We start from the raw sequence: 18,345 nt of genomic DNA, 5'->3' as shown, positions 1-18,345 counted from the left end.
CCTTGACAGATCAGTATCTGATGGTACTTGCGCTGGTCCATTATTCCATCTATTTTGCAAATATCTCCTGTTGTTTCAGCAGACAAACACCCCCAAACCAGCACTATGCCTCCCCCATGCTTCATGGTAGGTACTATGCATTGAGGTAAGCATCTTTCACCTTTCTTCCCCCAGACGTACAACATACGCTTTGAACCAAATATTTCAAACTTGGACTTGTCCATTCATAACACCCTTTTCCTTTCATGAGGAGTTCAGTTTTGTATGTTTTAGCAAATTTCAATCTCTTGAAAATATTTGAAGATTGAAATAAAGGTTTTTTAACTGCTACACGACCAAATATTTCATTCTCTTTGAGTCTTCTTGATACTGTAGATCTCGAAACTTTTCTGTCATTTGGTACATGATCATTTATCTCATGCTTGATGTCAGTGGCAGTCTTCCTTCTGTCCTGAGGGCTGCATAAATGAAGATACTTAACATCAGTGCCATTGAGTTTAGGTGTTTTACCTTTTCTTTTCCCATTTTCAAATTTTCCTGTCTCGGTCTCACTATCTAGAGTGCACTTTACAGTGTTTGTGGAGCATTTCAAGTCTGCAGAAATTTTTTGGAGAGTCTTTTTTAAAGCTTTCTGCTCTACTGGTAATTCTCTGTGCTTTTTTGGGCTATGGCATAACAACAAAACTTAATATATAGTGTTAAACACTGTTTTTATCAAGGTTTATTTGTCGAGTGCTATTGAACTGACTTCCTCTAGCATATACTGGTACCATATGATAGCTCCTTTCTATATAGTTAAAATGCAGCATGGGGTACCATGACAGTTATTTCATACCCTAAGTTTGATCAGTATGTTCATTCAAGCAGAACCCTTATGACATGACCTTGGTACAAGTATATGGGTATTCTAAAGAATGATAAGTATTTTCACCCTGGCTCATTCAATTGTCAACAGGGATCAATGAAGCATTACCATAGTGTTGAAATTTATATTCTGTAATGGCATGGAAGAATTAGCCCCACAAAATGGAAAGAATGATAAAATAGTCTCTTGTCCTAACACTTTTGCACAGCACTGTGTCTGTAGATTGGTTCATAGAATAGTTGGTATACACAAGGTGTTGTAATCTTTATATCTGTAGATTGGTTCATAGAAGAGTTGTTGTAATCTTTATATCTGTAGATATGTCTGTAGAAGAGTTGTTGTACTCTTTATATCTGTAGTTTAGTCTGTAGAAGAGTTGTTGTACTCTTTATATCTGTAGATTGGTCCATAGAAGAGTTGTTATTACACAAGGTGTTGTACTTATTATATCTGTAGATTGGTCCATAAAAGACTTGTTATACATATGGTGCTGTATCTTTCTGTGGGCAGTTTTGTCTATAGAAGACTAGTTATACATAAGGTGCTGTACACTTTATGTGTGCATATTGATCTGTAAAAGATTTGTTCTACACAAGGTACTGTACTCTTTATATCTACAGATTGGGCCATAGAAGACTTGTTATACACCAGTGCTGTAGTTTTTCTGTCTGTAGATTGATTCCCCAAAGGTTTGTTATTCACACTGTGCTGTAGTCTTTCTGTCTGTAGATTAATCCACAGAATGTTTTTTTATAAACAACATAATGTACTTTTTCTGTTGATAGATTAATGAAGAAGTCACAAAATGCTTAGAATTGAAGACTCCATTAAGTGATCATGGTCTTCAGAAATACACCCTTAAAACTCCAAAGGTATTGTTTGTTTTTCTACTAGTGTAACTAAGGTTTCATGAAAGAAACTTTGTATTTCTAACTTAATGAACAGTATTATATGACTTTGGTTGAGTACTGAACTTTTTACTGTAATTTTTTTTGGAAGAATGCATACTTATCCAAAGATAAAAGGCTTTTAAAGTTTAGGAAGAAAACTAATAGTCATATAAATAGCCAAAGATGACAGATGAGATGTAAAGGTAAAAGCATTGATGATCCTGCAAATCAAACTGTACAAAGAATTTCATTTTGATATTAAAATGTTCAGAAACTAAAGCAAGTTTTTGAATGTTATATACTTGAAGAAATTTCATTATTAGCATTTTAATACCTGTAAGATATTAAAAATTTTGTCCAGTATAATTGTTTATAATAAAGGTTTAAAATGTTTAAGTTTTTTTAATGCTGTCTAGGGAACAAAAGACTATGGCCCTCACCAGATGGCAATTAGGGAGCAAGTATTTGATAAAATTATTCGTTGTTTTAAAAGACATGGTGCAGAAACCATTGACACTCCTGTCTTTGAACTGAAGGTAAGTAATTTACAACCTTGTGAATTAGTAACTGAGATTTTAGAAATTTGTTTGTGATGTGTTCTTCCAGGAAGTAATAAGGTCATCTACCAATTAGTGGAAAAAAAAAGCTGGTGTGTTAAGAGTTTGTCTAAATTTTGAATTATACACAAGAAAAACTTTCAGAAAAAAAAGGTAACAAATATTTATTTTCAGTTGGCTTTTTGTGAAGAATTTTGGGGAATATAATTTATATGAAATTTGTCTGACAAAGGTTTTAACAGAAAACCACTGGCACTGGTTCTCTAAGGCTAATGTTTTTTTTCTCATCTATGGTTTCAAGTTTACTGTGGCTTACTGCTCAAGTTGAGTTGTCAAATATTCTCTCATTAAAATCTAAGCTGATTTTCAAGTCATCAGATCTTCCACAATGCCTCAAGGCAACTGGTCATGATATCTTGTCATCAGAACTCATGCAAAACTAAAAGGCAACTGTTTTTTATAGTCATTAGAACTCCTGCACTGCTACATATCAACTGTTCATGATTCTAGCTGTTAGAACTTCCATAATGATAAAAGGCAACTGGTCAAGGCTTATGGTCATCAGAGCTATCACAATACTACAAGGCAACTGGTCATCACTTTTCCACAGATAAGTTGCTGATTGAAAATATAAACAGAATAATAAAGTTGGTCCATTGGGCCAACCCTGTATTGGAGAAGGAATGTTGACTATAATTACAAATATACTGTATGTGTATCTATATGAAATGTGGCAAAGTCTTTTGTACAAAAAAAAAAAAAATCAGATGAGTTATAAAAACTTTTGTACTCAAGGTATGTCTGTGATCTGACAACATTACTCTGATTCAAGTTGGATATTATTTCTCATTTTGGATTATTACATTAGTGTAATGTTGGTTTGATGTTTTCCTATTACTATCAAATCAGTATGATTTTGATTTGATGTTATTCATTTTTCTGGATTATTACATTACTCTGAAGTAACATCCAACTTGTACTGTTTTTATCTGGATTATTACTAATGTGAATTGTTTTAGTCCTAGGGGAAGCAATTACTTTGAAATAATGGGGTCTCTTTGTATTTCTACACAAAATACAAAAAGGTCAAAAAATTTTTATTGTATCATTTAATACTAAATAAATGTAGTAACATTATAATGCATTGTTTTGGCTATGATGTTAACTGTAGTAACGTTTGAATGTATTGCTTTGCCCATGACGTTAGCTATAATAACATTTGAATGTATTTGTTTGCCCATGATGTTAACTGTAGTAACATTTGAATGTATTGATTTGCCCATGATGTTTTCCTCCTTGTATCATAAAGAAATTTTGAAGATAGATAGTACTGTATTCAATTCAAATTGGTGAATTCCATAAAATGGTAATGAACATTTCTACTCACACCACTGCAGGAAACAACATGAATGTTTTAGTGTCAAATTGAAGAAAAATTCAGTACATATTTGTTGTTTCCTTACTAGATTATTACATTATTGTGGGGTACATGTTTGTTGTTTCTTTACAAGATTATTACATTATTGTGGGGGTACAAGTTTATTCTTTCTCTACAAGATTATTACCTTATTTTGGGGTACAATATTGTTATTTCTTTACTAGATTATTACATTATTAGATGTATTAGATTATTAAATTAATTTTTAAAATTAATGCTATCACTACTAATCTTCCTCCGACTGTTGCAAATGGGCTCTTTGTTGATGACTTCCACATCTCATGTCAGACGTCGAGCATGAGGTTTACTGAGCGGCAGCTTCAGACTGCCCTCAATCGGTTGTTGATGTGGACCACTGCAAACGGTTTTACATTTTCTTTTTGCAAAACCACTTGCATGCACTTTTGCCACCAACGGGGTTTCCATCCCAATCCCGAGCTCTTTCTCGGTGATATAGTTATTTGTGTGGTCCCCGAGACAAAGTTCTTGATACTTATCTTTGACCGTAAGCTTAGCTTCATTTTGCACATCAAGCAGCTATGTCTCAAGTGTGTAAGGGCTCTGAACATCCTCCATGTCCTCTCTTCCAGCTCTTGGGGAGCAGATCAATGTTCTATGCTCAGGATCTATCGTGCCCTGATTTGATCCAAACTGGACTATGGGTCTTTTGCTCTATGGTTCTGCTAGGACCTCGGCCTTGAAGATGCTCGACCCTAATTATCCATCTGGGGCTTTGGCTCTGCACCGGGGCTTTTTGCACTTCTCCAGTCCAGAGTTTGAACACTGAGTCCCACGAACCTCCTCTTTACCTCTGTCATTTGCGACATTCTTTACAATATGCTGCCAAGCTTCAATCCTTACCATGACATCGCACCAGGAATTGTGTCATTCTTCCTCGATGAGCCATGCTCTTTTAGAACAGACGGTCTGCAATTCCTCCCTTTGGCCTTCGTATCTGGGCACAACTGGCTGAATTGGGTCTGGCATTGGATGACATTGCTGTCCCCAATGTTCAGCACATTCCACCATGGCTTATTACCATCCCTTCCTGTGACCTTTCCTTGAGTCATCTGAGGAAGGCGGATACTCCCGATTGGAAGTACCGTCTTCTTTTTGCTGAACATCTTTCAACCCATTCTTCTCTTCCTATTTACACGGATGGTTCGAAATCACATGACTCTGTAGGCTCTGCCATGGTTTGCTGTGGCTTGGTAGTTGCTCACAGGATCCCCTCTACAGTTTCTGTGTTCACTGCCGAGTTGTATGCTACTTCTCTTGTCCTGGATCATGTAGAAGCTATGCAGTATAGTAATTGTACTATTTACACTGATTCTCTTGGCTCCCTACTGGCCCTGGAATCGCTTAACATTAGTTCTCACCCTGTTCTCTTCGATATTCAACAAAGATTGGCCCATTTCTCTCTATCTTCTGTTTCCTTCCAGTTTTTCTGGATACCTGGCCATGTTGGTATGCACAGGAATGAGCTTGCCGACACCACAGCTAAGTCCATCTGCTCTTGTGCCATCAGGGCCGTGTCTTTCCCGTATATGGACTATGGTTCTATCTTCAAGGCGCAGCTACGTGACAGTTGGCAGTCGACTTAGGGTGAGCAACATTATAACAAGCTTTTCCAGATCAAACCTTCTGTTGCTCTTTGGCCATCTTGCTTCCATAAGGATCGGAAAGAGGAAGTTGTCCTGGCAAGGCTAAACATTGGTCACAGTTTTTAACTCATCGTTTTCTTTTATCTGGTATTGAACCAGCAATGTGTAGCCTTTGTGACACTCAAGTCACAATAGCCCACATCCTACTGTCATGCCGTCGTTACGACTGTGAGCGGTGGCACCATTTTAGACATGTGTTTTGTAAGAGTTTACCCCTGACATTGAACACTGTCATTGGCGATGGTGACACTGTCCTACTTGGTTTTATTTTTGATTTTTTAAGAACAATTGGTGTTTTTAATTGCATATAAATCTTCTATCCGAATTTTGTACATATTTTAGTTTTAACTCGTTGTGTTTTTACATTTTATTATAGTTTATTTTTTACTGTTTTTGCCTGTTGTTTGACACAGATAGCCTCGTTGCTTTGCACCATAAAACACCAAACAACCAACCAAACAATCTATAGTATATTATTACATTATTGTAAGGTAGAAGTTTTTGTTTCTTTACAAGATTATTATGTTATTTTGGGTTACAAGTTTGTTGTTTCTTTACAAGATTATTAAGTTATTTTAGGTTACAAGTTTGTTCTTTGTTTACTAGATTATTACATTATCATGGGGTACATGTTTGTTGTTTCTATACTAGTTTATTACATTATTATGGGGTACAAATTAGTGATTCTTTGCTAGATTATTACCTCATTATGGTGTAAAAGTTGCTTCATCACTAGATTATTACGTTATTGTAGGGTACAAGTTGTTTCATCACTAGATTATTACATTATTGTAGGGTACAAGTTTTTTGTTTCTTTACTAGATTATTACATTATTGTGGGGTACAAGTTGATTGTTTTTCTAGACTGTTACATTATTATGGGGTATAAGATTGTTGTTTCTCTACTAGTATATTACATTATCATGCGGTACAAGTTGTTTCTTTACTAGATTATTAGATTATCATGGGGTAAAAGTTTGTTTCTTTATTAGATTATTACATTATCGTGGGGTACAAGTTTGTTGTTTCTTTACTAGCTTATTACATTATTGTGGGGTACAAGTTTGTTGTTTTACTAGACTGTTACATTATCATGGGGTACAAGTTTGTTGTTTCTTTACTATATTGTTGTTGCATATCTGCTTGTTTGTTAATTTCCGGTATAAATTCCTTTCGAGTAACTTCAGCAATACAAGTCCTTTTTTAATTAAAATTAGTTTATTCTTTCTCGATACAACAGTCAATATGTTTGCAATCTCGATAACAAAACACACACTTTATATTACCATCACTACAGTCATCTCTCTGTTTTATTTGCTGGGCTTATATACTAAAAAGAGAGCGCCTGGAACATACTACAGTTGCCAGGAAAAGTCACGATCGGTCGAGAATCTCATCACATGTTACCAGCGTCACATGACTTCCGCTGTCGTAACATTATTATATTATCATTAGGTACAAGTTAGTGTTTCTTTGCTAGTTTATTACATTATCATGGGGTACAAGTTTGTATTTCTTTACTAGCTTATTACAATGTTTTCGGGTACAAGTTTGTAGTTTACTAGATTATTACATTAACTTGGGGTACATGCTTGTTGTGTCTTTACAAGATTATTAAATCATCAAAAGGTAGAAGATTGTGTTCCAAAACATTACTATTTCCTTTCATCCAAATCTATCTCAACTTTGATTTGCCTTGCATTGGTGAAATTTTCAGTAGTGGAACAGTCTATTATATTCCTTTTTTTTTCACCATTGCAGAAATATGTGCTCATCATGTAATTACTCTCCATGAATTATAGTGTATCATCACAGGTAGCTAGATCTACCATTGGAGGATAATCCTCACTTTCTGGTTTGGCATTCTAGATGTGTGTCTTAATACGATTTCCATGTGACTAAAAATTTTAATTGTGCTATCACACATTTATATTAGTTTTGACTTCTGGTATTTGATTTGTAATGTTTGTACTCATTTGTCTTAGAAATATTTCTGCTTTCTGAATTTTTCTTTGTTCATATGAATTTGAGATTTAATATAGCGGATGATGAAATTCCCACCATAAATAGACAATGGTTCTGATACTAGTCCTAGGTCTCAGGGGTGCTGATGTTTGTTGGGGAAGCACAGGATTATCTTCTCTGCTTAGTGTTGGGTGCAGTAAATTTGTATACTTCTTTTATCATCTGGGTTAATTTAATTTTAACTTATGTTTGGAGTTTTGTTATTCCTTTGTTTTTGTTTAAAGTTTACTTCTTTTCTATGTTAATGTTACTCAGTTTGTAAGTTCCTTTTACTTTACTACTAGTCACATCTAATTGGGGATTAGTTTTGAGTCAAACTTTGCTATCGTTACTTGGGTGCCTTTTTATTCTTGTATTCTTCAGGGTAGGTTTTAATTTCATGTCCTCTGACTTATAGATTTTTAAAGTAGACTTATTAGTTATATATTTAAGGGTCATTTATTGTCTAAGTTACTTTAGTGATTTTGTGCTTTCAGTTTTACTTATTATTTTATGTTTTTGTTTGAATTTCATAATTTTGCAGGTATGTTATCTTTCTGTACTTTGTAGACTACATGTTTCTTAGTTTTGTTATTTCATTAATAATGAGACCTTTCTCTAAGTATGTTTACTTGATGTACCTTTTTGGCCACACTTCATGACAGTTCTGTCATACTGTTATACAGGGTTCTATCTGAGGGTTTTTGTTTCTGTTTCACTCTTCCTCTATCCACTCCCCATATCTCCTTCCCTTCTTCTTGGGATTATACCTTGTCCAATCGTCTTGCCGAGTCAGTTTAAGACCTACAACACGATAGAGCTATCGAACAAGTGGTGCCTGTTCAACCGTGTTTATACACTCATCTTTGTGTTGTCTTCAAAAACAAGCGAGATTGGAATCCCATCATAGCTCTGTCCTGGCTGTATACTTATTATGAGATGTCCCGCTTCACCATGGTGTCCTACTTCTCACTTCAGTAGGTTTTTCTTCCCCAGTGTCACATTTTTTTTGGGGTTTGTCTACTAAGGTTCTGTCTTCCAGTTATAGGCACTAATGTTCAGTTTTTTTTCAACTCCATATGTGTTTTGTTGAGTAGTATGCTTTTTTGCATGTCGTCTTCACTTGCTGGGTCTTTGGACTATCCAGTCCATGGACGACTGGCTTCTGCTCGCATCTTCCTGTACCCAGTCAATCACTCACACCTGCTTACTTCTTCTAGTAGCTGCTCGCGTAGGGTTTCTCATCAAGTTTGGGAAGTCCTTTACTACCCCCCTCATAGTGTATTATTCATTTTGGAGTTCTCTTCCATTTTGTTATGGTCGAGCCCAGCCTTCTCCACTTCATCTCCACGATATGGAATGGGTAATCACAATAACCCTACTTTCTCCTCTCTCTGCACTAGAGATTCTATCTCTTTTGGAAATGTGGGCTTCCTAGGAAACTCTCATTTCCTTGGATCGGGAAACATTGGATTGAATGCTTCTCGACCAGCGGAACTTCTCCCATGATCCCTTGGACCATCCCCTCTCTCTTTCACCTGGTATCAGGGCCTACCTTGCTTGGTGGCTTGACAGACATTTGACCACACTCAGGATTTCAGTTCCTCCATTTCTTCCCAAGTCCAATCTGTTCACGGATGCTTCCTTGGTGAGTTGTGGCTTTTTCGCCAACTCCCCAGACATTTTGGGTTGGTTGTCAGTCAAGGAAGCTACTCACCATATCCACATCCTGGCAATTCATTGGGCTCTGTATCATTTCCTCCCACTCTTGTGGGGGAGGATGATTATGGTTCATTCTGACAATTCCATTGTCATCAGCTCTATCACCAAGCAAGGGGGAACCCTATCCAGATCTATGTCTTTTCAGATTCCAGATTTCCTTTACTAGGACAATGACCATAACATGACGGTTCTGCCATGTCTTGTTCCCAGAGTAATGAATCTTGTGGCTGATCACTTATTATGTCCCAACCAAGTTCTCCATGGAGTGATCCCTTCATCCTTAGGTATTTTTGTGGGTGTGTTCTCCATTAGGAACACCACATATATGTGTGTGTTTCCCACTCACTTAAATATCAATTTTCAATAGGTACTTACCTCTCCTCACCCACTTCCCACCCCACTGATTTGCCAGTTTCTGGTTTGTATCTACCAATTCTCGAAAATGAGGATTGTGCTGAAATGGTAGAGGGAACTACCTGTGCTAGTATAGATGGCACAGTATGATTGGTGGAAGGTAGTTACATGATAAGCACATGTTGCTGCAATGGTGCAAAAATGAAGGGGTATAATATACTGGTGTGCTATTGAAAATTTTAGCAATGCTTAGAGGGCTAATCAAGGTTGAGATAGCTTTAGGTTAGAGGAGGTAAGTACCTTTTGCAAATACATTTTCAGTATTAGAAAATGTTAACTTTTCTTTTCTAAATTAGTATATTATCATGAACTACATGTTTGTGTTTTCTTTACTAGATTAGTACATTATGGAGTACAAGTTTGTGTTTTCTTTACTAAATTATTACAGTATCATGGGTTACAAGTTTGTTTCTTTACAAGATTATTACATTATTGTGGGGTACAAGTTTGTTTCTTTAAAGATTATTACATTATTGTGGGGTACAAGTTTGTTTCTTTAAAAGATTATTACATTATTGTGAGGTACAAGTTTGTTACTTTACAAGATTACTATATTATTGTAGGGTACAAGTTTGTTTCTTTACAAGATTACTATATTATTGTAGGGTACAAGTTTGTTTCTTCACTAGATTATTACATTATCATGGGGTACAAGTTTACTGTTTCTTTACTGTATTATTACATTATTGTAGGGTACAAGTTTGTTTCTTCACTAGATTATTACATTATGATGGGGTACAAGTTTACTGTTTCTTCACTGTATTATTACATTATTGTGGAGTACAAGTTGGTTGTTTCTTTACTATATTATTACATTTTTGTGTGATACAGGTTTGTTGTTTCTTTACTCTATTATTACATTAGTGTCTTCTAGTTTTGCATTTTGGTTTGCCTCTATCTATCAGTCCCAATCTTGTGCACTGAATATCTCAAGATTGAAGGAATGGATTAATTTTGACAAAACTTATTCAACAGGTATTACAAACAAATTTCTAGACCTGATTAGCACTTGAAGGTCAAAGTGAAAAGGTCACTTGTACATTCTACCCCAGTCTTGTTGACAGGTAGTACATAGGGGAGCATTAACATACAGCAAAACATTAGTGGAGGCATAGGTGTTTCATAAGTACAATCTGCACTTACTTGGTGTTATTTATTTCAGGAATTATTACATTAGTATGATACTAATCTGACATTACTTCTTTTATGGATTGTTATATTTGCATGGAAATAGTTGTTTTGTTTTTTCTTTCATGGAGTATTGAGGGTTAAGTAATTGATATTAATATGATTTTGGAGCCTCACCACGTTGTTAAGGTCTGTGTTGCCACATCCACTCATGCCATATCTGAGAACTGTGCCTCTTGACAATAGCCTTGTGACATTGTTTCCATTGCATAAGGCTCTGTCATAAGGATATCATGTCCAAACACAGCATTCTTCACTGCATTCTCCCCTTAAACCCTCCTCTGTATGAAAACGACAGTTTTCCAGTGCTTGTTTCAATAGTCTTATTGTATAGAAGCCCTCTGATACTGTGTCCGGCAGCTTGTCCAGTATGTCTTTGTATGGATTAACATGAATACCTGTTTTTTTCTCCAGTTACTTGAAGTATTCAGTGATTGACTGGGAGTTATGACTAAAAGTCTTGACTTGCTAAACCCATACTCTATTGTCCTTATTTCCAGGTGGGGATTATTTTTAATTATGTTGGATACTGTTACCTAGGATATGTGGATGGCTCTTTTCACCGACCTTTTGTGTTAGTGGATTTTCAGCTGTTACAGGATGGTCCTGGGGCCCCAGTTTGATCCATATTTCTTTGCTTTCCGGTGCCATTGCATACTCTGAATATCCCTGTCATAGAAAACCTAAATCCTCAATCTGAACTCATTCTTATGACCCAACTGTATGAATATTTTTCTGTAAGAAAGAGCTGTTACATAACCTTTCAAAAACAATCAATTTCTGTGGCATCACACTATGTATGAAATGGCAGACAATGCCAAAATATAGTCCTAGTTCTGATACATTTTATTCCATTTTGATTTTATATATATCACCTGTAGTTGTTATGTGACTTTCTGGTTTGCATATTCAAAATAATTTTAGTATAATAACATAATCAGCCTTGTATTGCATTAGTTTTTGTATTAGTTCTATATTAACTCTCTTTGAAATGCAATAATAAATGATCTTATTTTAACTTATTTGTATTATAGTTTTTCAACATGTACTTTTGTCATGTGGTTTTGGGAAAAACTGTATTTGCTATTAGAAACTAATGTAGCAAAAAATCAAAATAATCTGTTTAAGATATGTCAGAAATAAATACTTGTAATGTTACTGTTTACGTATATATGATTACCATTAATTATTATGCTCCCACACAACTAAAATGTTATAAAGGTTTTCCTTTACTTACTATAGGAGAATCTTACCGGAAAATATGGAGAAGACAGCAAACTTATCTATGACTTAGCAGACCAGGGTGGTGAAGTTCTGTCTCTTAGGTATGATCTGACTGTACCATTTGCTCGTTACCTAGCAATGAATAAGATCACCAGTTTCAAAAGATACCAGATTGCCAAGGTTTACCGGAGGGATAATCCTGCCACAAGTCGTGGGAAGTATAGAGAATTTTACCAGTGTGTAAGTGTCTGATATAGATATAATGATAGGGGACTTAACTTGAATGTTAATATGGCTGTCATCAGTTGTGAAAGGTATAGTCTTGAGAAGTTTACCATTATGTAAGTGTCTGATCCTGCCATAAGTTGTGGGAGGTATAGTATAGAGAATTTTACCAATGTGTAAGTATCTGATCCTGCCATAAGTCGTGGGAGATATAGTCTAGAGAATTTTACCAATGTGTAAGTATCTGATCCTGCCATAAGTCGTGGGAGATATATTCTAGAGAATTTTACCAATATGTAAATATCTGATCCTGCCATAAGTTGTGGGAGGTATAGTCTAGAGAGTTTTACCAATGTGTAAGTATCTGATCCTGCCATAAGTCATGGGAGATATATTCTAGATAATTTTACCAATATGTAAGTATCTGACCCTGCCATGAGTCATGGGAGATATATTCTAGAGAATTTTACCAATGTGATGACTTCTTCACATGTGCACATGGAAGATAATGCTTAGTCATAGTAAGTTATTCCTTGTACACATCCTTATTAAGGTTTAGTACTAGTTCTTACTCCTTAACATGTCCACATAGAAGATATTGTTTTGACATTGTTTATTTCTCCATAACATGTAACTCAATGGAGTTAATGTTTTGATGTAGTTCATTACTCCTTTACATGTACACATAGAAGATAATGTTCAGTTGTGGTTAATTATTCTGTAATATGTACACATGGTGGATAATGCTTCAATCTAGTTGTTTTATAGCATGCATACTTAGATGTTCATGTTTGGTTCTCTTTCATTATCCCTTAACATGTACACATAAGAATTAATATTTTGATAACATTTATTCTTCCTTAACTTATACACTTTTGATGATGATGTTTTTACACTGTACGTTAGCCCTTCATGTGTCCATTTCTTGCTTAATGTTATGTGATAGTTTTTAATGCATAATGTGTACCCGTGAATGGAAGTATTTAGTTATTGACTATTACTACTGGACAGGTCAGACATAGACTATACTATATTGTTATAGTTCGTTACATCTTAATATTTACATGTAGTGAATCATGTTTCATTCTTGTCCACTGCTCCTTAACATATTCCTATTGTCTATAAATATTAGATCTGGTTCATTACAAATTTGCGTACCATAAGCAGATAGGGTTTACTTATTAACTTTTATTCCTTACAGTGTCACCCTAGTAAATGTTTAAATGGGGCTCCTTACCCTGTGAAATGTACTCTTAGCAGTTAATGGTTAATATTTTATTGTTTCCTTACACATATCTAGAAGATAATGTTCACACTTGGTTTTGAGCCTATATCATTCGAATGTGTTCATCACCTGTCATGTTTTGAGGGCACTGTACTTTGTTATAGGCTGTCTTCTTCACAGTACTTCTTCCTACCCAGATATTGGTTTCTCACCCAATTGTCTTCCATTATTCTGCTTTCTCATTATTCCTTCTCCTTTTGTTACCTTACCACCCCCTCTTTGCTATCTTCCTTTATTCTGATTCCTCTGCCTCATTCTTCAACCCTAGCTACCTATGCCTTCAGTCTGACCTGTCCCATTCTTTTTTTTACCATGCATGTCCTCCTCTTCATATCCTTCTTCAGGCACCTGCTCAGTTGTGGGATACCCCTTTAGAGAGTCCATTCAGTGACCCCTCACAGTCTTCTCAACCTTGTTTTTATTACTCCTTACAGGGTCCATTCAGTGACCCCTCATAGTCTTCTCAACCTTGTTTCAATTACCCCTTACAGGGTCCATTCAGTGACCCCCTCACAGTCTTCTCAACCTTGTTTCTATTACTCCTTACAGTATACATTCACAGGCTTCCCAACCTTCCACCTTGTGAAGTCTCAGCCTTAGCTTCTTTTTAAACTTTCCATCCCTTTTGATCCACACCCCCCGAAACTATCCTTTTGTCCCACTCCTTTCACCCCTATTCATCCATGTGTCATTGTATGGAATGTGATTTTTACCTGGGTCTTTTTATCTACATTTATCATTGACTTCATTACATCCTTTTGTGGGATGGTTCTTCCATGATCTGTAAGTCTCTTCTATCTTGGCTTTTCCTGATGTCACAATTTCCCTTCTTTTCTGCTTCTATCTACCCTCTTTCATTCCTTCCTTATCCACTGCCCCCTTCCTACTTCTTGCCTGATTGGATTGCCATTGTGGTTCTCCATGCTCTTAACCTATTCATCCAGATTTTTCTGCTCTCCTTGGACACATGTTCTAACTGTAGTTGCCTTTGTATTCATTTTTAATTGCTATACCCTTGTTTCCTTCTTCTTTCACATTCCTGCTCTTTCTTTGTCCTGGCTGGTCTTTCTTTCCCTTCTATCCTATAGCAGGGGTACATGGTCACACCTTTTCTCCCATATACCTCCTTTCCGTTTCTCTTTTTGGTGTTCTTTTCATTCCGGTCAGATGCTCTTGTCCTGTCTGGGCCATATAGTGTTTTGTCACATCCTCCCTCCATGTGGTTCCTCTCACTGTCTTTTCATATCTGGGGCACCTCCTTTACCAGGGTCCTATGTTCTTACCCTTTTATGGGTTGAATCTGACAGCTTTTCTCCTTTTTCACCATACTGGCCTGTGGACTATCACACAATCTTTCATCTCACATAATGATGACATGCTGCAAAGTGAAGTATGTTATATAACTCTTATTATATTTTGTTTCAATAATAAAACAAGTAGATAAAATTGTTTAAACTTGACATAAAAGTATGTAGTTTGAAAAATGAAATATTTAACTTTGGTTTTTTTCAACTATTTCTTATAAAAATTCATTATTTGATTTAGTTTTTTGCACTCAGACTTTGAATAGTTCCTTTGCAGGGTGATTTTCATTTCGAGTATAAAAATGCTATTTTTTATCTTACAGTTTTCACATTTCACTTGCATAATCTCTAGAACCTCCTAAATGAATATCAAAAGTTTCTTTAATGTGAATGTTTATATTTTATTTTCCATTTTCTCTACCATATAACTAATTATAGCTGTTATCATCAATGTACAGTGAAATAAATTGCTTAAAATTAAGAAATAGAAATATGTACATGCCTTTTAACTCTTTGTTAGATAATCTTCAAATATCTTCTTTGGGCCGTATGTGCAATTTCACATCTTTTCATTTTCACTTATAGTTTATTCTTAATGTTTTATTTTACTTTCCTGTTCTTTACCATTGATTATATATGTTGACATACGCCAACAGGTACCTACTAGCAATAGCATGGCATGAACAACAGAGATACCTTAGCCTCCAGGAATGTCTTTTTATACACACTTGGTAATACTGTAATGAGGGGAATGCAGAATGAGGGGAAGCTTTGGTTATTTTATAAAAATTATTAAGCCTTTCAAATATGAATTTTAAAACACAAGTAATGCATAACTAACTAAAAGATAAAAGTAAACCCTAAATACAATTTAATTTCTCTCTCTAACTATAACATATTTAGGTAAGAAACAACTGAAGTGCTATCATGAACAAAGCAGCCAATAATAGTAAAAGTGGTCACATCTACTCAAGAATGACAACTTGGTGCAAATTTCAAAATAACCATTGCTAGATTACAGTGTCAAATGCGCTCTTTCTAATGACTATAAACAAATGTTGAAAGTACCTGTAACTTTTAAAGCTCAATGTTAAACTACAGAAGGTGGGCATGGCACCTGTCATGAGTTGGCAAAATGTATTTCTTGTTTCAACTGCATTCAGTGAAAGTACTTTGAATCACACATGTCAAAAGGGCAAGTAAACTATATTCTAATAAAATAAATTACATCCGCTTCTTGTCACAGGTTCATCTACCTTCCACTTATCTTCATGAGTTACAGAGGGTTCCTTTTCTCCATCAGTCTGTTTTTGGGGTTTTCCTCAATCTTAGGAATCTGAGACCACTTTAGACCCTTTAGTCTTTGGTTGCTTGTTTGTCTCATTCTGATCCCATGACCTCTCCCATAATTGTTTCTTGTCCTGCAACCTTCCATTCTTTACCAGTTCCTACTATTAGGGATTAAAAATTTTGCTGTGTGTCTCAACGTTAGGTTCATCATCACTAGCAGTTCCAGTGTCCAATGGGAACACGTTTGGCCATTTTGTTCTCCTGTGGCAGATATTCACTATCGAATCTTAGGTGATCCAAGTTTTGTCAGAAGGAATTTTCATCCATTTACTTTCCCCACCACCGTTATCTCATGTATCAACTTCCTTCCCATTAACTATGGATCCCACTACCAGTCTACGTCTATCTGTGGCTGTGTAGACCCTTCTATCACAGTTCTGTTGAGCCTGTCAGTTATCCTTTTTCAGATTTATACTCCAGGCATTTTGTTTTTCTCAAAACAAATCAGGGGACTGGCATCCTGTGATCCTTCTGTCCTGCCTCAACCAATTTCTGGATCTTCCCCCGATTTACCATGGAGTTCTTTATCACATTCAGGTGGGTTTTTCTCCAAGACTTTGGATGACCATGGTAGATGTATCAAATGCCTTTATCTATATTCCTATTTCTCATTAGTTCAGATGCTATCTTCCATTTGTCCACTATGGGGTTGTGTATCAGTTTCATGCCTAGCCTTTTAAGCTTTGTCCAACTTATGCTTGCTCATGGGTTGCATTTACACAAATACATTGTAGAGTGGCTCCTGTTAGCTCATTCCAAAATGGTGTCTTTTTGACACACACATATCTGTTGCTGCTAGATGCAGCTCATGTTGGTTGGATTCTGAAGTTGGAGAAGTCTTTCCTTTTGCCTACCTAATATCTTATCCACTTGGTTGTATTTTTCAACACCCTCCTCATTGGAATCCAACCTTCTTCACATTGTATCCATTAGATGGTGCTTTCAGTTCTCCATGCACTTCCTGCTCCCTCTGTTTCTGCCTGTGAGGTTCTATAGCTTTGGGGGACTTGGGCTTTTCTGGAAGCCCTTATTCCTTTGGGATAGACACATAAGCATTTTCTTCAGTGGACTTTGGTGGATGAACAAAGACAACACAATGACAAGAGTACTGCTTCCTCCACCTCATCCGGATTTGCATCTGCTCACAGATACTTTTCTTCAAGGTTGGGGAATATGGATACATCAGCAGGAGGCTTCCAGAACGTGATCCACATCAACATCTAAGAGCTCCTGATAGTATGACATGCTTTAGTTCATTTTCTTCCTCTGGTAGTGAGATGATACATCATGCTCCATTCTGAAAATTTCACCGTTGTAGCCTATATCAATCAATAAAGGGGCACTTGTTCCTGTTTCCTTTGTGGTCAAACTTTAAAACTCCTTTATTGGGCCCACACACTGCAGAAGATAATTCTCCTTGTGTGTCATGTTCTGGGTGCTTTTCATCGTGGGGTGGATTGTTTTTCAAGACCCGAACCAGGTTTATTCCACAGAGTAGTCTCTTGACCCTCAGGTTTTCAGGTGGTTATGCAATCAGTTGAGTGCTCCTCATCTGGATGCTTTTACCACCATTCTCCAACACCAAGTTCCCTCTTTTTTTTGTGTTCCCCAATTCCTCATCCTCAGGCCCTGGCAATTGATGTTCTCCATCAGGACTGGACTAACTGGTACCTTTTGTGTTCCTTTTTGTAGACCTCTTCATCGTGCAGTTCTTCTGGATTGTAATGTCACTATTGTTCTTCACTGCCTTTCACTCTCTCCATTTGAACTTTGTCCTCTTGTTCCATGTTTCACCTATCCTTTCAGAGTTATTCTTACTACTATCAGTCTGTGGGCATTGTCACTACACTAATTGGCCATAAGACATCTTGTAAGTGAGTACTTGGATAATCATGTTCCTATTCTGCCCGTCTTTGTAAAACCATGCAGAAACTTTGCCCCTTCTAGTTCTGCTCTTAAGCAAAGAGTATATCCTGTATGAGATGAGATGCACTTTCCAACAGGTGTGCCCCTATGGAGCCCTTGCCATACAGTTTCCCACTCCATCAGCTTTCTTCTTGCTAAAGGAAGCTCATATAGGTAAATTTTGCACTGGATCTTTCACCATCTCAACATGGGATTATAACTTTTTGTGTACACAACGTGGTCACAAGTAAATAGACACCATCTTTTCAGGAAAAATAAAATTTTTCAGTCATATTCACATGAATTGATA

At 36.2% G+C, this 18,345-nt stretch overlaps 1 protein-coding gene across 9 annotated transcripts in view; it reads left to right on the top strand.

Annotated features, from left to right (window-relative positions):
* LOC106466473 (histidine--tRNA ligase, cytoplasmic) overlaps nucleotides 1-18,345 on the top strand; it is a 44,829-nt gene that overhangs the window by 8,673 nt on the left and 17,811 nt on the right. For 8 of the 9 annotated variants that reach the window (XM_013926759.2, XM_013926758.2, XM_022394482.1 and 5 more), the window contains 3 exons: nucleotides 1,651-1,737; nucleotides 2,172-2,291; nucleotides 11,985-12,206. In XM_013926759.2, the coding sequence (XP_013782213.1) occupies nucleotides 1,651-1,737; nucleotides 2,172-2,291; nucleotides 11,985-12,206 (429 nt within the window). The remainder of the gene's footprint in view (nucleotides 1-1,650; nucleotides 1,738-2,171; nucleotides 2,292-11,984; nucleotides 12,207-18,345) is intronic. The other variant, XM_022394483.1, reaches the window with a different exon arrangement.

The sequence above is a fragment of the Limulus polyphemus genome, unplaced genomic scaffold, assembly GCF_000517525.1.
Source record: "Limulus polyphemus unplaced genomic scaffold, Limulus_polyphemus-2.1.2 Scaffold2270, whole genome shotgun sequence".
Classification (NCBI taxonomy): domain Eukaryota; kingdom Metazoa; phylum Arthropoda; class Merostomata; order Xiphosura; family Limulidae; genus Limulus; species Limulus polyphemus.
Note: the sequence above shows the minus strand (reverse complement) of the source record. Positions and strands in the feature narration are given on the sequence as shown.